This window comes from Ziziphus jujuba, chromosome 2, assembly GCF_031755915.1.
Source record: "Ziziphus jujuba cultivar Dongzao chromosome 2, ASM3175591v1".
Taxonomy (NCBI): domain Eukaryota; kingdom Viridiplantae; phylum Streptophyta; class Magnoliopsida; order Rosales; family Rhamnaceae; genus Ziziphus; species Ziziphus jujuba.
Window position 1 is genome coordinate 5,797,596 of NC_083380.1, and position 23,720 is coordinate 5,821,315.

General features: G+C 32.9%; 2 protein-coding genes and 4 long non-coding RNA genes across 6 annotated transcripts; all 6 read right to left on the reverse strand.

The window, feature by feature from the left end:
* Positions 1-210: 210 nt before the first annotated feature.
* LOC125422283 (uncharacterized) lies at positions 211-2,212 on the reverse strand. The gene is made up of 2 exons (XR_007240733.2): positions 1,841-2,212; positions 211-1,561 (listed from the first exon to the last, which is right to left on the reverse strand). It is a non-coding gene; the product is annotated as an uncharacterized LOC125422283 (long non-coding RNA).
* A 5,168-nt stretch (positions 2,213-7,380) lies between these two features.
* Positions 7,381-8,382, reverse strand: LOC107429162 (uncharacterized). Its single transcript, XR_009635559.1, has 3 exons — positions 8,080-8,382; positions 7,623-7,993; positions 7,381-7,538 (listed from the first exon to the last, which is right to left on the reverse strand). It is a non-coding gene; the product is annotated as an uncharacterized LOC107429162 (long non-coding RNA).
* An 84-nt stretch (positions 8,383-8,466) lies between these two features.
* LOC132800425 (uncharacterized) lies at positions 8,467-9,632 on the reverse strand. Its single transcript, XR_009635486.1, has 3 exons — positions 9,548-9,632; positions 9,005-9,275; positions 8,467-8,793 (listed from the first exon to the last, which is right to left on the reverse strand). It is a non-coding gene; the product is annotated as an uncharacterized LOC132800425 (long non-coding RNA).
* Positions 9,633-10,411: 779 nt separating this feature from the next.
* Positions 10,412-11,471, reverse strand: LOC132800461 (putative disease resistance protein RGA1). The gene is made up of 2 exons (XM_060814153.1): positions 10,680-11,471; positions 10,412-10,542 (listed from the first exon to the last, which is right to left on the reverse strand). The coding sequence occupies exon 1, from the start codon at positions 11,433-11,435 to the stop codon at positions 10,689-10,691; it is 747 nt and encodes a 248-aa protein (XP_060670136.1). The 5' UTR covers positions 11,436-11,471; the 3' UTR covers positions 10,412-10,542; positions 10,680-10,688.
* On the reverse strand, positions 11,416-14,379 carry LOC107417430 (putative disease resistance RPP13-like protein 1). Its single transcript, XM_048473795.2, has 2 exons — positions 12,544-14,379; positions 11,416-12,438 (listed from the first exon to the last, which is right to left on the reverse strand). The coding sequence occupies exons 1-2, from the start codon at positions 14,341-14,343 to the stop codon at positions 11,494-11,496; spliced, it is 2,745 nt and encodes a 914-aa protein (XP_048329752.2). The 5' UTR covers positions 14,344-14,379; the 3' UTR covers positions 11,416-11,493.
* Positions 14,380-19,353: 4,974 nt separating this feature from the next.
* On the reverse strand, positions 19,354-23,358 carry LOC107417744 (uncharacterized). Its single transcript, XR_001581429.4, has 6 exons — positions 23,128-23,358; positions 22,798-23,005; positions 21,352-21,409; positions 21,179-21,232; positions 20,845-20,935; positions 19,354-20,282 (listed from the first exon to the last, which is right to left on the reverse strand). It is a non-coding gene; the product is annotated as an uncharacterized LOC107417744 (long non-coding RNA).
* Between the last annotated feature and the right edge of the window lie 362 nt (positions 23,359-23,720).

Below are 23,720 nucleotides of genomic sequence, written 5' to 3' on the forward strand. Positions count from 1 at the left end.
TAGGCAATCCAATAAGATAGTTTCAATGTGACAATACAAAAAACTCTATTAGCGGTTCATTGTGGATAAAGGTTAGCACTGCCATATGTGGTTTTACATTCTATATATGTCCTCTCCTGGCCCTGATGTTAACGGGATGAATTTGAGAAATTGTGGTTATTTTTCATGATTTTAGTTGCCAATTTTCTTTTCCAAACGATAGACACTTCAAACTCTTGGAACTGGAAATGTTTTAATATAACACTCCAAAGGTGAAAAATTTTGCTGTCAAGGTGCTGAAGAACTATCTTACATATTGTAAAGGAAACCACAAGCTTACAGCTAGAATTAAACTACATTATCTTCTGCCACAAGCAATGCATGAACATCAACATTGGGAAACAAAAGTAATAAAGAAAGGAAGTGAATTCAGTTTTTCTGAATACATGATTAAATTCCATTAGCTATGCTATACTATCGGAGATTGTATATGAATGTCTGCTACAACAGAAAGTTGAGATCTATCCCCAGCTAAAGCAGAAGCTTGGCACTGTTGAAATCAACTATGGTTATAAGACAAGCAGTCAGTTCAAACAATGAGGGAACTTTCGAACTGGAAGGGAAAACCCTGTGAAGATTTCATTCAAGCAGTGATAAACCATGAAGAAAGAATTTAAGTTGCATGCAATATATCAGTTTAAACAAGTTCTAAGATTTTCTATATAATTGTAAAGATTATAATTTGAAATTCTTGAGTTAGAAACAGGAAAACAACCAGAATTTATAAAAGGAAAAGAGGCCACAAAATTGCTATCACATGGCAAATTGAATCTCTAACAAAGATCATGTAACTTGCCAATTCTATGAGGATTTATGAAGCTAACTGAGAGGCATACCTTAAAAAAGCAAGAATTAAATTTCGATTTGTGGTACAATGTTGTGAAGTGCTTTAAACGTTCCTGTAAATTCCTGCAGAAAGGTAGTATAAAATATACATCTTTTCATTATTACTGTGTAATTTCTGGTTTTTATCACCTGAATGAATTGAGAAAAACCATCTTTTTGGAAACTTGATGCTGACTGCAATATACCATAGCTAAAAGTCAAATGGCAGTGGAAAGTAGGAAGGTAATCAAAACCCAGCTATCAATTCCCAAAAACAGTTGGTAAAAGTCATAGAGTCTGTGGTAGTAGGTAATAGATACCTGAGCACTAAAATGGCCAAGAAGAGCTAGAAATGAATCTCAAAACGAAAAAGATTTTCACTATTGAATCATCTATTGAGAATAACTATACTTTGCTTCCAACAATGGTACTGCAATTGTGAGAACTTGGAAATGAATCTTTATCACAAGGTAGTTAAATAGTGAGGAAAAAAGTTTATAATAGAACAACAGCATAATAACAAATCGCTTTTATATTTTTTTCTGATTTATCCACAACTGCAGGGCTGTGCCAGAGTGAGGACATGAGCTGCATTTAAATGGATATCGAATATTTACATCTAAGTATAGCTACTTTTACGAAGCAAAAACGAAGAGAATCTTACTGAGTTGTTTTTTCATTACTAAAATCGAACCACCTACAATGAAAAAGAAAGCATGTGTATATTAACACTTCCAAAAATAAATCTCAAATTGAAACTAATTTAAACCCCAAAAAATGTAAATTGAGCCATATGCATAATGCTAAAGGGAAACTTTTAGGTGGTTAGAAACACACATTTAAATGAGATTAGAGGTTAGCTGCATTTATGCTTTAAAAAACAACAAGTTGGGTCATAATGAGTGATGATGTTTGAATTCATCTGAAAATCAAAAGACACTGAAGGTATTATATCAAAGATTGTAGAAAATATTACCTGAACATTTTTACACAGGATAGACAGGTCTATCCCTGGCCAATTTGAATATGGATCACCTGGGTATACGTGAGGGATGTGAGCAATCTCGGACAAATCTTTCCCTAGGCAACTTGGGCTTACCAAAGGACAGGAACTGATGTCCAAAAGAGACAGCGAAGCCTCGAGACCTTCTTCTGGCGAGCAATCAAGTTCTGGGCAAAGTGAAATTTTCAAATGTTGAAGGCAGGAAAGATGTCAAAAAGCCTTGCCAATAAAGGATTTTAGTTTTGAAAAAAAAAAATAGCTCGAGAGAAATTAAAGTGGTAGGAAGTTGTCCTTCCTCAGGAAATGAAAGTGGTTTCGTCTATCTGCCACCTATTTTCCAAACGAAGCAATAAGCATCCCAAAAGTACCTTTCTATCTCTTTTTTCTGGTCTTAGTTGGACTCTTAAGACATTGCAAAAATGTCAACCACCGCACAGTACTAACCGTTTATTTTCCTCTTTTGCCCAAATGAACAACACTGAAAAAAAGTGAGGCAACCCATTTTTTTTTTTTTTTTTTTGTTTGTTATTTTTGGAGTTGAAAAAGTTAAAGAAATTAAACACAGTCAGGAATAATTGCAATGATCAAAGGGAGTAGAGTTGGTTACAGTTTATAAATAAGCAAATCCAATGCTCATCTGCTTAGATGGCAAATGACTTATGCTCTTGCACAAGACATGAGCACAAATGGGCGTCATTGTCCTATTGATTTTGTGTTGAAACCCTTGATGTAATAACTCTTCTTTTGAATTTTGAGACAGAAAATGAGAAGGTTTTTTACCCCCCCCCCCCCCCCCCCCACAAAAAAAAAAAAGAAGAAGCCAAATTAATGAATAAAATAAAATAACAAAAGACTTCAAAATAAAAATGCATACTTGGTCCGAAACCATGGTTGTTAAAATCCTAAATTTTGTTGCATACTGAGTCTGAAACCATGACAAAATACAGCAATCCTAAATTTTATTGCAGCTTCAGGGGGTTAGCTTCTGCATTAGCTGTTACCTAGGCGTTGATTCCTCATATAAATTCAACCTGAAAAATATCTATAGTAAAGAGGAAGAAACTTCTCTGCTGCAACAAACTACACAGGCCTTTGCAATGGCCAAGGTTATGTACATTCTTACATGCAAATAAAAAACAAATTTACAGATAGAACTGAATTGCACTGTCTTCTACTTACACTTAATCGTAGAACATTAACACTTAATTAAAAAAAAATAAAAAATGAAGAAAATGAAGAAAGGAAACAGTAAGTTTTGCAGTTTGTTAAATATATGCTTAGATTCTGTTAACTATTCAACGCAATCAGAGACTGGTAGAATGCAAAAAATTCTCCAATACTGAAGTATCAGCAATTAATAAAGTGCTACAACCTCAATTAAGATCACCCTCGGGTAAACAGAAGCTTGGCATTGTTGAAATCAAGTAGATGAGGGACAAGATTTCATTTCAAACAAGGAGTGAATTGGGAATTGAACCCTGCCAAAAGTTGGGGGGAAAAAAAAAAAAAAAAAAAAAACCTTTATGATATTAATATAAGATATATGAGTTCAAAGTATCAAACAAATTTAAAATTATCTATTTACCTCCAAATATTTCAAGTGAAAATTTAAGAGTTTATAACATAAAAGAGCAAGAGCAAAAACCAGAATTGTTAAAAGACAGGCCATGCTATGAGAGATTAAATAACGGCATATTGAAACTCCAATAAAGATCAAGTAAATAAAAAATTCCATGAGGATGCTTGTGGTAACCAACAGAGAAGTATATCTTACAAGTAGCTGCAGAAAATCACAGTTAGCAGTTCCATGCTAAAAGTATGTCTTCCACATCCTTCAAATACCTGCAGAAAAATCTGCAGTATTAGCAAGAGAATATAAAATCCACAATATTATCTCATTAATGTGTAATACATGGTTTTATTACGTGAATGAATTAAAAAAAAGTTAAGTCTTGGTATTAAACATCTTAAATACAATCGGTTATGTAGGGGATGTTGACTGCAATACACCAGAGCCACAGTCGAATAGCAGTGAAAAAGGGAGCTCAAACCCCAGCAATCATGAGCTGGGATTGCAATAAATGAAATTGCATATAGCTTCTTCAATGAGGATTCAAATCCCGAAATCACTTTGAAACAATTAGAGAGTCCGTGGTAGCATATAGTAGTTACCTGAAGCTGAAATGGTCAAGATGAGCTACAACTCTGTTTCAAAGTCAAAAAAATTGTTGTTGGATCAGCTACTGTGAGTGACACAACTTTGCTTCCAAAAATGTAACCGGACCAAGAAAACTTAGACATGAAATCTTATTCCAAAAATTAATTAAAACAGTGAGGAATTGAGTTGGTAATTTGAACTGTAAGGGTAATAACTGTGGATATATTACCACTGGGCGGTGCCAAAGGAATAAAATGGACTGCATTTAAATGGGTGTTGAACATTGCATCAAGTATAGCTATTTTTAAATTCTTAGCCAAAAAATTAAAAAGTTTAAATGCTTTTACTCAAGAAAAAGGGGAAGAAAATCTCACTCCATGGTTTATTGTGAGAAAACGTGAGCCACCTACATTGACAACGATAGCTTTATATAATTTAACACAATCAAAAATAAAACTCTCCAACTTCAAATATTTCAAACTAGAAAAATATAAAATTTGGACCTTTCTTACCACGTAATTAGATTCATTGGCAAGGAGGGACACATCTGCATGGTACTGTGACAAGCATTGCAGCTGATGGCAGGAAGAAGTATCATTTCTAACATGGAAATGGTATGCAGCATTTGGCCCTCTGTGACAAAGAAACATCATGAGTACTGCACGTACAAAATTTTGACTTCAACTCCTGCAACAAGAAATTTTTTGGATAGTTTATAGTGAGAACTAGGAACTTATATCTGACATTATTCCTGAAATTTAATTGTACAAATTGAGCATAGCAACAAATTAATACTTTTCAGAATAGGTGAGACATCAACCATGGATGAACAATATGAATAAAATTTTAACAAATAGTAACCAAAAAAAAAAAAAAATACTAAGAAGAAAAAAATTTCACAGTATTTAATACAAGAGAGAAAACATATTATCACATTAATGAGGATCGGTGTTAAATGGCCTTGCCGTTTAAGGATTTAAGGTTTGGAAGCATTGATAGATGAAGAGAAATGAGAGTGGTTCGCAGGCATTCTTCTACTTCTGGCAAGTTCTGTAATTGGTCGCATGATTCAATAGACAAGCTTTGAAGGGAGGTGAGGTGTCGAAAGGCACTGCCATTTAAGGATTTCGGGTTTGGAAGCTTATCTAGCCTGAGAGAAGTGTTGATCTCTTTATATATCCCTTCTATCTGTAAGTCTGTAAGGGAGGTGAGCCTTCTCAGATTCCACTCAGTCATGCTGTGCTCCCTGAATAGCTTTTCGCATCCACAATCTAGAGTGGTTTTAAATTGGAAGGCCATCCCTCTTCTGAAAAGGAGACCCGATGCTTGCAACACTATATTTTTATTGTTTTGACAGTTTTTGAATTTAAACAAGAGCTTCCCCTGCATATTAAATGACTTTGAAGAAGATCAATATTAAGCCAAATGTGTGGTTGAACCTGAACTGAATTTTAATTGGTCAAGTGCAGCATGATACAGTAGATCCACCTACATATAACCACCAATGGTAAAAAGAAAGAATAAAATCAAATAAAAAGAATATGTACAAATATGTATAAAAGGAAAAGAGGCCGCAAAACTCACAGGCTAAATCCATTTTTAGATAATTAGTTACCCACTAAAACAAAAGCCTCAATTTGAAAATATATATTTAGAACTGAAGCAGGGAAACATATTGTTATCACATGAGTGTAGTAAAAGACATTTTTAGCTGGATGCTGAACAAAGAATAGAGAAATGAGAAAAACCTTCTTCTGGCATGCATTGCAGCTGATAGCAGGAAGAAAGAGCTTTTGAAATTTGGAAATTGAAAGGCAATCCCTACTTAATCGAAATAGCTCCAGGTTTTGGTCCATTGCGGAAACGAGTACCATGACTACTGCTCAAACAAACATTTGAATTTGTTTATATATTCAAAAGAATATTTCTAACACTCATAGAAAAGGAAAAATAAATGCAAGCATTATATGACAAAGATTGAAGAAAGTAAATACCTAAATGGTATTTAGAGAATGCATGAATCATACGTCTTTTGTCTGGGTCTTAGTGGTGCTCTCAGACATTGGAAAGTATCAACCACTGTACAGTACTAACCGTTTATTTTCCTCTTTTGCCCACTTCATGGTTGGAAAATATTATTTATGCTAAGAACGAAATAAAATTAAAAACACTGAAAAAAGTGAGGGAACCATTCTTTTGTTTGTTATTTTTTGGCTGAAAATGTTAAAGAAATTAAAATAGTCAGGAATAATTGCAATGATCAAAGGGAGTAGAATTGGTCGCAGTTTATAAATAGCAAATCCACCACTCATTTTCTCAAATGGCAAATGACTAACGCTTTTGCACAAGACATGAACACAAATGGGTGTCATTTTCCTATTGATTTTGTGGTCAAAAGGCCATGTATATAAACCCCTAGATGTAAATGTAATAACTTTTCTGCAGAATTATGAAAAAGAAAATGAGAAGTTTTTTACGTCAAAAAAAAAAATGATAAATAAAATAAAAAACAGCACTTAATTGAAAATGCATACTAAATCTGAAACTATGGTTATTTATTTATGTATTTTTTGGTAATGCTGACACTGTGATTGTTAATATCATATATATATATATATATATTTATATATGACAAAATAGACAATCCTAGATTTTGCGGCAGCTTCATGGGGGTTAGCTTCTGCATCAACTGTTACCTAAGGCATTGAAACCTTATACAAATTCAACCTGAATAATAGCTTTAGAAAAGAGGAAGAAACTTCTCTGCTGCAACAACTACACAGGCCTTTGCAATGGCCAAGATTATGTGCTTTCTCACATATGAAGAAAACAAGTTTACAGATTAGAACTGAATTACATTATCTTCTACGTACACTTAATAGTAGAACATCAACATTAAAAAAAGAAACAGAGGAAGCTTTGCAATTTGTTGGATATATATTTTTAAATTCCATTAGCTATGCAATGCAGTTAGAGAGTGAGACTATGGTAGCGCAGAAGGTTCTCCAATACTGAGATATCAGTAACCAGTAAAGTGCTACAACTGCAATTGAGATCATCCCCAGTTAAGCAGAAGGCATTGTTGAAATCAAGTAGATGAGACAAGAGTTCAGTTTAACAAGGAAGGAATTGGGAAACGAAACCCTGCAAAGAGGTCATTAAAGTAATGAGAAAAAGTGAAAAAATGAACCTTTCTAATATTCAATATATGATATATAAGTTCAAAGAATCAAACAGATTAAAAATTATCTGTTTACTTTCAAATATTACAAGTGGAAATTCAGGAGTTTATAACATAAAGAGCAGGAACAGATACCAGAATTGTTAAAAGAACAGAGGCACTCCTACCAGGTTATCAGATGGCATATCGAAACTCCAACAAAGATCAAGTAAATAATGAATTCCAGAGGATGCTTGTTGTAACCAACAGAGAAGTCTATCTTATAAATAGCTGAAGCAATTTACAATTGGCAGTTCCATGCTAAAAGTATGCCTTTCATGTCCTTCAAATGCCTGCAGTAAAATCTGCAATCTTAGCAAGCAGATAAAAAATACAATATATCATTTCTTGAATGTATAAGGGATGGTTTTTATTACCTGAATGAATGAAGAAACTGCAGTCTTTGGAAACAGTGTAAGCCATTAGCCACTTTTAAATTCTTGGCCAAGACAAAATAAATTATCAATACATTTCCTTGAGGAAAAAAGGGAAAAGAATCTTAGTCCATGGTTTTTAACGAGAAAACGTGAGCCTACTACAATGAAAATGAGAGCTTGATAAATTATAACACAACCAAAAATAAAAATCTCCAACATCAAATATTTCAAACTAGAAAAATGTAAAACTTGAACCTTCTTTTTTTTTTTTTTTTTTGGGACTTAAAGAGTACGTTGAATGACAAGCAGGGATATCTACATGGTGGTGACCTCATATGAATTCTGAATTAAGCTGAGTATCCTGTAAATTCCTGCACAAAAATCCACTCTCTTAGATTGAAGCTGGTATAATACATAAATATCTTTTCATTAATGTTTAATATCTGGTTTTTGTTACCTGTATTAACTAAGAAAGTCCTTTTTTGGGAACTCAAACATCTGATACACAAGCGGTTTCAGGGGACTCTAACAGCAATAGACCAGTGTCACATGCTAAATAGCAATGAAAAGTAGAGAGCTCAAACGCCACCAATCATGCATGCTGGGATTGCCAGAAAAGAAGTTTCATAGTTTCTTAAATAAGGATTCAAATCCCAATTCCCAAAAGCACTTTGAAACAATCAATCAATATGTGGTAGCAGGCCTTAATCACCTGCAGATTGAAATGATGAATAAGAGCTAGAGCTGTATTTCAAAACAAAAGAGCACATCGTTATTTAATCAGTTACTAAACTTTATTGCAACTGATAGAAGTTTGAAATGAAACCTTATTACAGGTTAGTTTAGATTGGGAAGAAAAGAGTTTTCTGACATACCAACCGCAGAAAATGACATTCACTGCATTTTCTTTCTCTATCTTGGACTGTAGGGCCAATGAGCAAGAGCAACAATGAGATTTGATAAAAGAGAAGAGCAGGCATGGCAACAACAACCTCTAATGAAGATCAAGTGAATTATTAATTTGATGAGGAAATTCTAGTTACAATCCAAGTGTAGTATGAGAGAGGAAGATTGGTGCAACCTATAGAGAAGCAGTTATCGCAGGGGAAGCTGAGTTGTTACAATTGGCAGTACCCCATGTTGTCATATGCTTTATTCATTCTGTAAATTCCTGCAGAAAAATCAGCTGTCTTAGATTGAAACTGGTATAGAATACATGTAACATTTCAATAATTTTTAAAATGTTGTTTTTAATTCCTGAATGGATTTTAAAGGTCCATTTTTGGTTGGAAACTTATACATCTGAAATAAGTTACAGGACTGATCTGTATAAAAGAATATGTACAAATCTGTATAAAAGGAAAAGAGATCACAAAACTCACAGGCCCCAGGAGGAAATGACTCCATTTTTGGATAACTAGTTACCCACGATAACTCAAGTTATGGATATCGACAATCTGAAAGTAACATTTGCTCACTGGACTGTACGTTAAGAGTTGTCAAAGATGGAAGATAATCAGGTAAGCATTCTCAATAGTTTCAACAATGAAGAAAAGTGATTCAATTTAGTCCAGGTTCCCCAACTAATCAAAAGCTTGTCATTGTTGAAATCAGGCAGGTGACCAAACATGGAGTGAACTGGAAATTATAACCCTGTCAAGAATTTATTAAAGTAATAAGAAAACTATATATACTTCCGCAGATTGCTAATGAAAATTCTGAAATTTGCAACATAACAAGCATGAGCAACAATCATGATTTGATAAAAAGGAAAGAGGCACCGCAACAGGACCACCACATGGCTCGTTGAAACTCTTAACTAAGATCATTTAAATAATTAATTTCATGAGGAAACGATGCTAGCTGCAACCAAATGTAATATGGGAGAGGAAGATTGGTGCTACATAGAGAGAAGACTATCTTACAAATAGCTGGAAGATAAATACAATTGGCTCAGTAGTATGCTGCTGTCATATGCTTTAAACATTTTGTTAGTTCCTGCAGAAAAAATCCCGTCGAAGCTGGTGTCAAATACACAATTATCTTTCGTTAACGTGAAATATTTTGTTTGTATTATCTGTATGAACTAAGAAAGTCCATTTTTGAGAACTTTAACATCTGAAATACAATCATTTATGCAGAATAGGGAGCTTGAAACCCGGCAATTACGCACTCGGGGTACAAGAAATAAAGTTTCACAGTTTCTTGGATAAGGTTTCAATTCCTGATTCTCAAAAGCACTTTGAAACAGTCAACGAATGTGTGTTAGCAGGTATTCATCCATCTGAAGACTGAAAAAATAAAGAAGAGCAATAAATGTAATTTGCAAACAAAAATCCCACCATTAATGAATCAGCTACTGCGAATGAAAAGACATTGTTTCCAGAAATGAAACCTTATCACAAGTTAGTTTAAACAGGGAAGAAAACAGTCTTCTAACATACCAACAACAGCAGAATAAGACATGCACAGCATGTTCTTTCTGCCTATAACAGGGGATGTATTACAAGAAATGGACTGCATTTAAATGGGTATTCAACATTACACCAAGTATAACCACTTAAAAAAAAAAAAAAAAAAAAAAAAAAAAAGAGAACATTAATTAGTAGTCGTTAGATAAGAAAATGTGAGCAACCTATGATGACAAGGAAAAGCATGCATATAAAACAAAGCATTGAATTGAATACTTTTTGAAGTGAAGCAGAGAAACATGTTGTGATCTCATATAAATTGTAGTAAAGGACCCTTTTAGCTGGATATTGAACTAAGAAAAGAGAAAAAAGAGACGACCTTCTGCTGGGAAGCATTGCAGTGGATAGCAGGAAGAAAGAGCATTTAGAATGTGGTAAGGCAATCCCTCCCTCCTCCCTTGTGGAAATAGCTTCAGGTTTGGTCCATTGTGGGGAAACAAGTACCATGACTAGTGCACATATATTCAAACGCTAGAATTTGATTAGAAGTTGAAAAACAATAATTCTAATTAACTAGCATCCACAAAATTAAAAGAAAAATAAATAAAAGCATATTTATATGACTAAGATTGTGGAGAAGAAATACCTGAAAAGTTTACAGAGAAGGCATGGATCTTATGTCTTCGTCATCTATTTGTATGCTCAGGATGTGTTGGATCTTGGGCCAATCTTCCCCTGTTCCTCTCTGACACCGCGGCTTCATCGAAGGACACTGCCTGATATCCAAGTGAGAAAGAGATGCGGGCAGCCCTTCCTCTGGCAAGCACCGGAGCTGTTGGCACTTATGAATATCCAATTTTTGAAGGGAAACGAGGTGTTGAATGGCCTTGCCGTTTATGGATTCAAGGTTTGGAAGATTCCGTAGAGTAAGAGTAGTGAGAGTGGTGGGCAGCCCTTCCTCTGGCAAGCACTGGAACTGTTTGCAATCCGAAATGCACAATATTTGAAGGGAAGTGATGTGTCGAAAGGCCTTGCCATTTAAGGATTTCAATTTTGGAACATCACGTAGCCAAAGAGAAGTGAGAGAGGTGGGAAGCTGTCCTTCCTTCTCCGGAAATGTATCCACCACTTCACCTGTTGACCAGATTCGTAAGGTCATCAGAGAGGTAAGCATTCCCAGATTCCACTTCATGCTGTTGGTGTGGGCGAATAGCTTTTTACAAGATATAATATCAAGCGATTTTAAATTTGACGGCCATCCCTCTTCCGAAAGCGACACCAGTTTATTACATCGGGTTAAATGAATTTTCTGGATATTGGAGGGCAATCTTCCTTTCGGAAATGTCTTCGTTTTGGGAGATGCACGTATGATAAGCCAACCCAGCAACGGATATCGACACATTGAGAGTGCAATCAGGTGATCATTGTTGCATATGGTAAGATATGTCAACGATGGAAGATTATTCGGTAGGGCATGCTTTTTTTAGCTTCGGACAATCTTGCATAAAAAGCGACTTAACATTTGGGAAAACACCGCCTTCCACTTCCACCAATGACCACTCCCGCCACTCTGCCATATTTGAAAATCTTAATCGTTGTAAGGATTGGAATGGCTTAGTGATCACAGAAGAAGAAGAAGAAGAAGAGGAGGAACCACCACCATCACTATCACTGTAAAATTCACCGCCAATCCTCTCCACCATCTCAAATCCACGAATTACGAGGTCTTCCAAGGAAGTTAACTGTCCCAGCGGAGGCAACAAATAACAATTTTTACAATTAGACAACTCAACTCTTTTTATACAAGAAAATAATCGGTGTCCAACCCATGGTGAGAAACTTAAACCTCCATAATTTTCAATAGATAGGCACTCGAGATTTGAAGGAGGTTGGAGTCTGCCAAGAACCTCGCGTGCTTTAAGTGGATCATCAGTATAACCGCTCCATTTTAATCTCAGACTAGTGAGACATTTCTTATCCTTCACATTGGCCTGTGAAACATCTTCAACATTTATTACATTCTCTAGTCCTCTAATACTGAGATGACCGTGCAGATTTTGAAGCTTACCCAATTCTTTAATATTAGATCCACTGTCTTTGCCAATAACAAACTCATCTAATGTTTGCAGAGCTTTTAAGTTGGACATTTCCGGTGGCATCTCTCTTAAAGATGTCCCTAAAATGTTGAGACGACGCAAGTTGATGAGCTTTGTGATACTGCTTGGTAAATGAGTAAGCTTACGACAATAGGACAATTTTAGTGTATGCAACTCCTGCAAATTACATAATGATTCAGGTACCCTTTCAATAGAAGAAGAAGTCAAATCCAAGTACCTTAGATGTTTCAAATTGCCAATTGAATTTGGCAACCCAGTCAGAGCAGTGCAACCATTCAATAGTAGAGTCTGCAGATTGTACAGAGCACAAATTGTATCAGGTAATTCTTTAATTTGGGCCCCAGATATATTCAAATATCTTAAGAGCTTCAAATTTCCAATTAAATTGACTACCTTCATGATGAGATGACCTTCAGTCGAATAGTCATATGCATTTGCAGAAAGCACTCTTAGGCATTGCAATGATTGCAACTCTTGAGGATGCATCAAGTATTTTTCTCTAACTTCGTAACGTTCATCCAATAATAGAAGAGTGCGCAATACCTTATTTTTACCCAAATCCAAATTTTTCTTGATATTATGGGATTTACGTCCTTTATAGGAGAAATGACGAGTCTTACTTACAAGGAAACTTGAGCAATTGTCATCTAAACTTAAACAAGACTGTCCTGAGACAAATTTTGCTAAATCATTTACAAGATCATGCATAGTAAATCTGCCATATTGATTGGTAAGAATCAATGATCTTGAAATTAGATCCTTAAAATATTCCTCTCCAACTTCTTCTGGTGTTTTAGTTTCCTGTGGTTGTAGAAGATCTTGTGCCATCCACAATAAAATTAGCGTTTCCATTTCAAGTTCATAATCTTTAGGAAAAATGGAGCAGTAAGCAAAACATCTTTTTAGATGTGATGGCAAATAATAATAGCTCAACCACAGAGCTGGAAGAATATCACACTTGCCCAAATTCCATGTATCATTCTTTAGTATATTTTCCCAATATTTGGGATCTTGTTCTGTGCGCAAAAGCCCACCGAGTGATTTTATTGCTAAAGGAAGCCCTTTGCATTTTTGAACAATTTGTCTACCAATTTTTTCCAATTTTTGATAAACACTTGGCTGCACGTTACCGAGGGCATGTTTTTCAAATAGTCTCCAACAATCTTCATTTGGGATTTCTTTTAGTTGATATTGATTTGGAGCACCAGCCATCATTGAAGCAATATCTATAATGCGTGTTGTTGCAATAATTTTACTTCCAGATGCGGCTGATTCAAATGAACTCTTTAGATCATACCAACATTTATAATTCACATTCCAAACATCGTCGAGAACTAAGAGAAATTTTTTCCCTTCCAAAGAAAGCTTCAGTTCAAGTTGAAGTTGAAATGTTTCCTTGATGGTACAATTTTGGGAATCGGTGAACGTCTCATAAATTGCTTTTGTTAATGTGAAAACATCAGATTCTTCTGACACCGTAATCCAAGCTTTGATGTCAAAAGGTTTGGTCATGATCCTGTCATCAATAGTCCTGTAAACAGACTGAGCAAGCGTGGTCTTGCCGATCCCACCCATGCCGACAATGGAAATCACAGATATTCTGTCACTACCTCCACTTGCTTCATCAGATTCAGATAGCAACAACTTAATGATGTCTTCCTTATCAGCATCCCTCCCATAAATATCAGATTCTTCCACTAAAGTAGCTGCAGATAATCTTGTGAAAGGTCTGGTTTGAACACTACCTTCTTTCAAACCAAGATGTTTCTTTTGTTCCATAAGATCTTCTATCGTGTCAACGATCTCCACCATCCTGGCTTCCACATCCTTAACAGCGATTCTAGATGAGAAGAAGTTGCGTACCTTAACAAATGTGCTGCTTCCTGCACAGTGATCTTCAATCTCAGATCGCAAAGCTTCAGTGTTGATCTCGAACACCAAGTCCTCTGCGATATAGATTGCATCTTTGAGCTCCTCAAGCCAGTTACTCACATCTGAGTCCGTGAGTTGCTTCATCTCAGCATCATTCAGCACTCTGTTAGCAGACAATAGCACGATCTTCAACTTCTTGAGCAGCCCTTCATTGAGTTTGTTTCCACGAACGAAGTCAACCACCTTTTGAGACGCCATCCTATCAAACAGAACCTGAAGAGAAGCAGAGAGAAAAGCTCCACCCACCAGTTCGGCAGCCATGGTTAATTTGATTTTTCGAGCAGAGAAAGAAATATGGTGTGAAACAAATAGTTGATTTTGGTCTTTCAGAAAGGTGATAGAGAGCTTGAAAGAAATATGGTGGTTGGAGATCTCAGAATGCAAAACAGAGAGTTTTTTTTTGGTTGACTAAAAGCAGAGAGAGTTTTGGGTTACGTACTGCTGTAAAAACTTGTAATAAAATTGTCATATGTGAAAGCACATTGTTTTTATAAAAGCACTTTTGCTTTTTTAGTAATAGTCATCCAATTTTCTCAAGATGCATGGTTATTATTGTTTTTGTAAAATTGAATCAATTTTAAATTAATTAAAAAATTATGTTTTTAAAAAAAATACTGAAATGAGACCGAATGAAGTTGGTGAGTTTCAATAATATTTTTATTTTACATAATTAGTTTTTTTATTTATTTTTAGAAAAAAAAGAAATTAAAAATAATTTTTCAACAATTGAACTCTATTAGATTTTGCCAAGTCCATGACGTCCTGAGAACCCATCCTATCAAATATCACCTGAAAGCAGAGAGGAAAGCTCAACCAAACAGTTCGACAGCCATAGTTAGGTGTGGTAATAATCACACAGTAAAGGAAATTGAAAGATGAAATGGATTAGATTATTAAAATCTAACTGGATTTGCCTTCTCACTCATTGCCATCTTAAAGCTTTTATTTTATTTTATTAATTTTTTTAGTAAATCATCTTAAAAATTTTATTTTTATTTTATTTATAAACTTATCTGCAATAGTAGCAGGAGTTAATGAAGAACGCATGCTTGCTTTATGCCGTGGCCCCAATAAAGAATTATAAAATTTATTTGCAAAACCACTGGTCTGAAAGTAATATTGGTTTATGATGACTTACAAAATTAAAAAATGTGTTTTGTAAGTAAAAAAATTTAGTAAATACTTAATAAAGAGATGATTGATCAAGTAATTAGAAGTTAATTAGTAAAAAGATGGATGAGGTCGAAATGGTGAGCTTCAATAATGTTATGATTTTGTTTTTAAGTGATTCTAAAATTAAGAAATATAATATAATTAATTTTTAAAAAACAAGAAAATGAATAATAATTTTTTGAACAATTTTTGGCAATTTTTTTTTTCTTTTGCAAGTCTAATGAATAGTAATCCTTGTCATCCCTGTACAGTACTACTAGTATATTGTTGCTGTGTTGGTATAGTTTCAATTTTTACTACTCTCAAACGAAAAGATTAAGATGATATATTGAAAAGAGGGAGAAACGTCCTTTTATCTTTTATTTTTAGCTTAAATGGTGGTGAAATCTTGCTTAATCAATAATTGAAATAATCAAATATCCTTTTCCTTAATTTAACAAAGGATTCATGCATATGTGGTTATTGATGTAGCTGCAGTTTTTTAGTAGAATTGAAATATAGACTTGAAAAATTGATAAAGGAAACTCTAATAAGACTTGGACATCTACCAAGTAGATCTTTATTATATTCCTTTAATTATTTCTAGTATTGAAGTTCACATCTGCATTGTTACTGGGTTAATTAATTGGCCTCGTGGTCCATCTTTGTGTTATATTATATCTAATTAAGTATTTTATTTGTGTGGTAATATCTAGATTGGATCTAACTACTGCATCTTATCTTTAATGCCATCTGGAAAGTTTCTGTTTAATCTTTATATTTTGTTAAATTTTGGCCGGATTTAAGTATTTGAAAATTGAACTAGCCTGCACTACTGGAGCAGGAGTTGAAGAAGACGAATCAGGCCTGTAAAACCCTTGATAGTGGCACAAGGATGAAGACAAGAGGGCTCAACATGGGCTATGTAGTGCCCCAAGAAAGAAATACAAAATTTACAAACCACTTGTCTTTTTTTTTTTAATTAAAAAAAAAAATTCGTTACGATAATTTGTCAGATTAAAGATGTGTTACGTAATTATCAAAATTGGAAAAAAAAAAAATAGCATTTACATATTCAATGGAGAGCATCCGAATAATTGAAGGTTAGTGAAAAAAGATTGAAGGACGAGCACAAAAGATATGGTCAGTCTCAATATATACTTAAACGATTTTATTTTTCTAAAATTAAAAATAATATAATATAATTGATTTATTTTTAAAAAACAATTTATTCTTAGTGAATCTCCCAAGACAGTGGTTGTGTATTCTGTTTTTAAAGGTTAGCGAATGCCATATGCGCTTTTAGTGGCCAAGCATGTTCTCTTTCTTGTACCTGAAATTTCTGGTTCAATTTGCAGTCTGTGTTTGATGATTTTAATTTTCTTATTATATTGCTTAATCTCGTAACTACACTCAAAAACTTGAATAACTCCTGAAAATTGGAGATATTTTAATTTAAATATCAGAGGTGAACTTTTTTATTTCGAGGTCCTGAAGTACTTCCAGATTAACATGCAAGGGAACAGGGCCGGCTCAACCAATTTGGTGGCCTAAGGCAATAATAAAATGGTAAGTAATAAAAAAAAGAAAAAAAAAAGTAAGTATTCAAAATTTGTTTTGTTTGGTTTGTTTGTTTGTTTTTATTTTTTTTAAATTTTGACAGAAAAAAATTGCTAGTTAAAATGTTAGAATGACAGTTATTGTCACATTCCTAATTCATATAAAAAGGACAGTTATTGTCACATCCATTAATTCATATAAAAATTATAAAATAATAAAATATGGAAAAATAATTACAAGAATGAAAAATTTTATTGATAAAACGAAATTAGTATACATTTACAATAATTAAAATATAAAAGAAAATTAAAAAAATTAAAAGTTGACACTTTTTTTGAAAAATTAATTAGAGAAAATTATTTATTTAAATATTTGATTGATTCTAACTTAGAAGTTAAAGAATTATTAGTTTTCTGTATATTTCCAAAAAGATAACAACAAAACTACTATATTTAACATAACAAATAATTTTTAAATTTTTTTTAATGTAAAAAATACATATAATTAATAAGGAAAATTTTTTTAGGGTCCTCTTTTCATTGTGGGCGCTAGGCAGACGCCTCATTTGTCTCACCCTTAAGCCGGCACTGCAAGGGAAGAACATCAACATTGGAAAGAGAAAGAAATGAGAGAAAGGAAGTTTTGAAGTTATATATTATCTTACATTCATTAAATTAATTTTAAGGAATAACTTAATATAATTAATTCAATTACATGCATGTCATGTATATTATTCCCCATCAGCGCTAAGTTTTTCATCTGAGCCTCATTCACTTACGAACAATGTTCATTCACTTATGCTCTCTTTTACTTTTATTTATTTATTTTTGCTCTCTTTCACAATTCACAAAATGAAAATTAATGTAGCAGTTGGTACAAATATGCGGATATATTTTTATAATTCTTGGTCCCATATAATGTGACTTACTCTTGGTCCCACAGTTCCAATCAAATGGACATGGAAAAAAGAAAAATTTGGTTCCAAGTCTGACACTTTTGCTTCTGTCATAATTGAGGGAGCCTTTGCGTTCAAATGAACATGTACTCCCCCGGCCCTGAAGTTGGATGAATTTGAGAAATTGTGGTCGATTTTGATGATTTTATTTACTTGCTGATATGCTTTTTCATTCAATACACACTTCAAGCGCTTGAAATTGGAAATGTTTTAATAGAAAACTCAGAGGTGAAATTTTTGTTGTCAAGGTGCCGAAGAACTTTCTTACACATTGTAAAGGAAACCACAAGCTTACAACTATAATTAAACTACATTATCTTCTGCCACAAGCAATGCAAGAATACATTTTTAGCTTAATATGCAATATATCAGTTTAACACAAGTTCTAAGATTTTCTATATAGCTTCAAAGATCATAATTGAAAATTCTTGAGTTAGAAACATGAAGAACATGCGTAACAACCAAAATTGATAAAAGGAAAAGAGGCCACAAAACCGTTATCACATGGAAAATAATTAAATCTCTAACAAAGATCGAGAACCACACCTTACGAATAATAAAAGACAATATTTATCGCAATTGAATTTACAATGAATGTAAATTTTTAGCCTTCTAATTTTTAATTTAAAAAAAAAAAAAAGAACAAAAAAGAACAAAATTCCCCTCCCTTGCTTTAGGTTTCTAATTTTTCCCTCTTCTATCTTCATCTATCTACTTACTTTCTCTACCCATTGTTCTCTCTATTTTTCTCCACTTTACTTTTCTGCATTCTATATCTACTTTTCTCTACTCTACCTTCCTTTCTCCCTTGCACCATTTTCTCCATCTACATTTTATGTCCACTCTCTCCTTTAATTTCTATCTTATTTAGATTTCTCTCCACTTTATCTTATACCTTTTATCTTATACCTTCCACCCTTTTCTTCTCTAAACCTTCGCTATACTTCTACTTTAATTTCTATCTTATTTAAATTTCTCTCCACTTTATCTTATACCTTCCACCCTTTTCTTCTCTAAATCTTCGCTATACTTCTACCACTTCCTTCATAGACCTCTAATCTCTTATTATCTTTTAAACTTTCTATCTCCACTCTTTTCCTCTACATTTTTTCCACTATGTTCTTTTTCTAATTACTTTGCCTGTTTATTCTAGTTGCTTTCTCCATTTGGCTAATGCTTTCTTATGAAATACTACTTTATGTCCGTAATTACATCAATTAATTATCACTAAGTATTCTCATGTATTATTATTATTATGATTATCATTATTATTCTTATTATTATTATTTCATTCTATTACATCTCTATTTTTGACAATTATTAAGTGTAATCTAGCAAGTCATTTATCCAATAATTGTTTTTTAAAGGTAAATTTTCAGTTCCTATTCATATTTAAGTTTAAGAGTTAACATGAATAAAATATTTCTACTAGGTTTAAGTATTTCTAATGTTATTTTCTTAATACTTATTACGTGTAATAAAAGAATTTACCAGAAGTTTTAGTCATATTAAAATTAGAATATATTTTTAAATATATAAGTATTTTTCCTTCAAAAATAAAATAAATATATAACAGTTTCTTTTCTTAACTTTCTTAACATCTAGCTTACAGGCTTGCTAGTTTCTTCACTCTTCTTTACTTTTTCTTAACTTGTTTATTCATTAATTTTTGAAAAATTACTTAATGTTGTTTACTAGTTCCTTCTTTTTTAAATTCGTTATAAATTTTTATTACATGCATAGTTTTCTTAACTTGTCTTCATAATTTCCTATTTGTTTACTAGTTAGTTCCTTTAATGTTTTTATTTTTATTTTGTATATATTACAATAGTAGTTCCTTTTCTATATTTAATTTTTAAGAACATCAAAAATAAATTTCGATAGCATATGGAATAAATAATTTTTGAAAGCAAACTAGCAATAAAGTGCATAGAGAAATTAATAAGAGAAAAATAAACAAAAAGTGAGGGCGAAAAAAATGCAGCAAGAGAAAGTAAAAAAGAAACAGAATTGAAAACTATAAAGAAAGTAGGGGGTTCTTGACAAAGAAAATAGAGAGAAAAAAACTAGGGAAAATAAAAAAATAAAAAAAAAAGTATAAAGAAAAAGCACTGAGAACAAGTAAAGAGATAACAAAAAAGAGAAAGGAAGGAAAAAACCAAACAGAGAAATAAAGTCAAGCAAGAAAAGATGCAGACAAAGAGGAGAGGGAAAAGCAGAAACAAAATGCAGAGATACAAACAGAGTGAAATTGGAGGGAGAAGAAAATGGAATGGGAAAGAAAGCAAATGAGAGACAAGAAAAGAGACACACACAGCACACCACAACCCACACAATAGGGAAGAGAACCTTGGGCGATCCCCGAGCGTAATTTCGTACTTTCATACCTTTTTTTTTTTTTTTTTATTAAACAGAGTTATCAGTACAAACTTTCTTATTTACACAGCCCTGAACCATCTTTTCTACTTTGTATGCAGCCTTGAAGCATTCATAGACGTTTGCAATCTCATTAGGACATGGTTGTCAAAATGCGCTGTCAATAAATGATGTCAATCAAACGGACAAGTTAATTTCCTATAAAATAACAAATTTGCGGCATCTCAAGAATGCATATCGTTAAGGATAAGAAAAATGCATCTAACATGAAGATTTAAAAACTATATATGAAACTATGTAATATTTAAAATGAAGCTGACAAAATTCTTTCATTATTTTTCTACTTGTCAAAATGCGCTGTCAATAAATGATGTCAATCAAACGGACAAGTTAATTTCCTATAAAATAACAAATTTGCGGCATCTCAAGAATGCATATCGTTAAGGATAAGAAAAATGCATCTAACATGAAGATTTAAAAACTATATATGAAACTATGTAATATTTAAAATGAAGCTGACAAAATTCTTTCATTATTTTTCTACTTGTTTGCACAATGTTTCTTCACATTGAAACATAAATAAAATCCAAAAGAATATTTTCATAGGAAATTAAAACCCAATGTAATACGTGAAAATAATTTAAACTATAGGGGATGTTTAAGTAATGTACAGTAAATAAACTTTGGCACTTAAGCAAGGATTAAGAGTTAATATTCACCTTTGTAACAAGTTTCGAGAACAAATAGATACTCAGAAGCTGAATTTTTTAACATGACTTGATTATACAGCAACAAGGGATTTTGACCCCACTGAAATGAAAGTAATAGTAAGTTTAAGAGATCTGTCCCAAAAATTATACATCTGGGTATTGAAGCATCTCACTCAAAGGTCAGACAATGTGAACCTACTAAACATCTCAGCATATCAATAAAAAAGAAAAGGAGCCAAAAACCGAATAACATTTGAAGCAGAGAGAATACAAGAACTGCAAACTCTGCTATCATGATTTACATCCATGCGGTAAAGTTCAATTAGGAAGGAGATTTGCTTACCATATGATCAGCGCTTGCATGCATGCAGTCATCCTTAGTCTTCACCAATGAATCCTAAGGAACAACTTGAATAATGAAATAATGACAAAAGAGATAACAATGTACAAGGAAAAGCATAAAAAAAGAGAAAGGGAATGGTTTCGCTGATTATGATTTTCTGGTAAGAATGATACCTGAATATTAGTTAGGTTCTATAAGATCAGATGTACAGTAGCTGAAAGAGGGCATTCCCTGCAATACGCGTTCGCACTTATAAGCCATCATAAATTTATCACAGAAAAGAAAGCAAACTTCAAATGAGTAAGGTTTATGACTTTATAAGTACAAAAGACAGAATGCATCGAGCAACTTTTTCTTTTGTAACACAAAGATTACATAAATGATACTTGGATAACTTATATTAGATTTTTCTTTTAAACTTTTTCCCAAATTTGAATTGCAGCTAATATGGATGTAATTGGTTTGGGAATTGTTTTTCTACGGATCAGATTGCCATGGCAAGGTCCTGAGTCCAAAGATAACTGAAAGAAAGCTTTGTAAGTTCAAACTATCAAGGCTTATAAATGAAATTTAAAAAAATAAATTTGGAGATGCTAGTAATAAAATTTGTATACCATTATCCATAAGATACTTATAAAATATATGCACACATTTTAATTTTTCGAGATCATAAGACTTGAATTTGTTCCATCAAATCATCTATCCTATAAAAACAATTTATCCTTTTTGTGACTGTTATTTTTTTAGTCTAAAACTTTAACATTATTCTTGCAATTTTATAAAATTAGTTAGAAACCCAAGAAGTTCTAAAGAGATCAGAAACTTACAAAGGATATGCATCTCTCTAATTTCTAAGGTTTCTACCATGTCCATGGTTTGATCTTTAGCACAGGGAATCTCGTTCCTATCATCTCCGCAATCAGTTAAAGCAGGCTGAAAGTATCTTATTTCAACCAAAACCCATTTGATTTTGGATACCAATAATAAGCATAGGCAAGCTGTAAGCTTAATTCTAAAAGGTTTATGAATGAAAAAAAAAAAAAAAACATGTCTTTTTGGGCAGTCTAAAGAATGAATGCACAGATGACCAAGAGAACTACGGACAATCTTTAAAAAGAAGACAAAATGGAGCAAGAATGCAAGAATGCAAGATTGCATAAATGATACTTTGACAACTTACAATAGATTTTTCTTTTAACCCTTTTCCTAGCATTCAATTGTCGCTAATATGGATGTAACGGGTTTGGAATTTATTTTTTATTTTTTAGCATGCCAATGTTCTGAGTTCAAAGACAACTGAAAAGCAAGTTTCCCAAGTTCAAAACTTGCACAATTATTATAAAATCAAGCAACAGAAATTAAAATAACTAGGAAAGACACAAATAACCAAGAGCTAAGAGCTAATACGCCAAAGGGCTTAAGAGGAAAAAATAAAATAAAATACAAAAACATTAAAGATTTTTTTTTCCCCCTTGTTTAGTTGAACTACGTCGTTAAAAAAAATGAAAACAAAACCGTAGTTTGCTCTTGGCCCAAGAGATTCCAAACTCCAAACAAAACTTAATTCGGCAAGAAATTCTTTAAACAAAGAAAGCAGAGAAGTGGGGGGACAAACTTACGAGAGAAGGGGGCATCGGTTCCATTTCATCGTAGAATTCATGAATATTCAAAGATGTGGGTTCCCTTTGATCTTTCGCTGCCATTGACACAGGATTGCTCTGCTTCACACTGTACGGAAAGTCTCGAGGGTTTGGTTTCCCTTCGGTCTCTGAGTGGTGATTAGGGTCGGCTCTCTCTTTTTGGTTCTTTGATTAGCCTCATCTTTATCTGTTTGCCCATGAAATCAGAGTCAAAATTGCTCAGGTTAGGATGGAGAGGAGAGAAAAAAGAAAAAAAAAAAAAAAAAAAAGGTCAAAAATTACAAAACAAAGAAGTGGGGACGAACTTACAAGAAAGGGGCATAGGTGAGATCAGCTTCCAACCAAACCAGCTCCGGTGGTGGAGTCCAATTCCTATTTCCTCAGCCATCGCCATGTGAAAGGTTAGGGTCTACAACATTTTATGGTTACTTAGAAAATCGAACGAAGAGGAATCCATTTACAGAGTCGAACACAGCTCTCAACGGTCCAACTTTTCAAAATTTGAAAATATCGAATCGTCAGAATTTTTGCCCTTGCATTTAAATGTTAATACGTGCATTACTGCATTTAAAAATGTTTTATGAGATTATTTTTTTAAAAAATAATTATTATTTATAAAACAGAGAGAAAGAGTTTTTTTTTTTAAATATTTTAAAATGAGAAATGAATTTAAAAAAAGTTGGTGAGTCTCAACAATTTTGTCTTTTTTTTTTTTAATTTTTTTTATAACAGTGATTTTAGAATTAAGCAAATAAATATGGTACCCTAAACTTTATTTATTTTTAGAAACAAGAAACTTGAATTAAAAAAATATTATTTAAATAATTTAAACAATATTATTGTAATTCCCGACCAAACTAAAATTAAAAAAAAAAAAAAACCCAAGTTTTATATACATGAAA

Excerpts from the sequence above, each read along its gene's own strand:
- LOC132800461 (XM_060814153.1), bottom strand. The coding sequence starts at position 11,435 with ATGTGTCGATATCCGTTGCTGGGTTGGCTTATCATACGTGCATCTCCC.
- LOC107417430 (XM_048473795.2), bottom strand. The coding sequence starts at position 14,343 with ATGGCTGCCGAACTGGTGGGTGGAGCTTTTCTCTCTGCTTCTCTTCAG. Across the intron at positions 12,439-12,543 it reads AAGGTCATCTCATCATGAAG|ACTCTACTATTGAATGGTTG; the intron begins GTAGTCAATTTA and ends TACAATCTGCAG.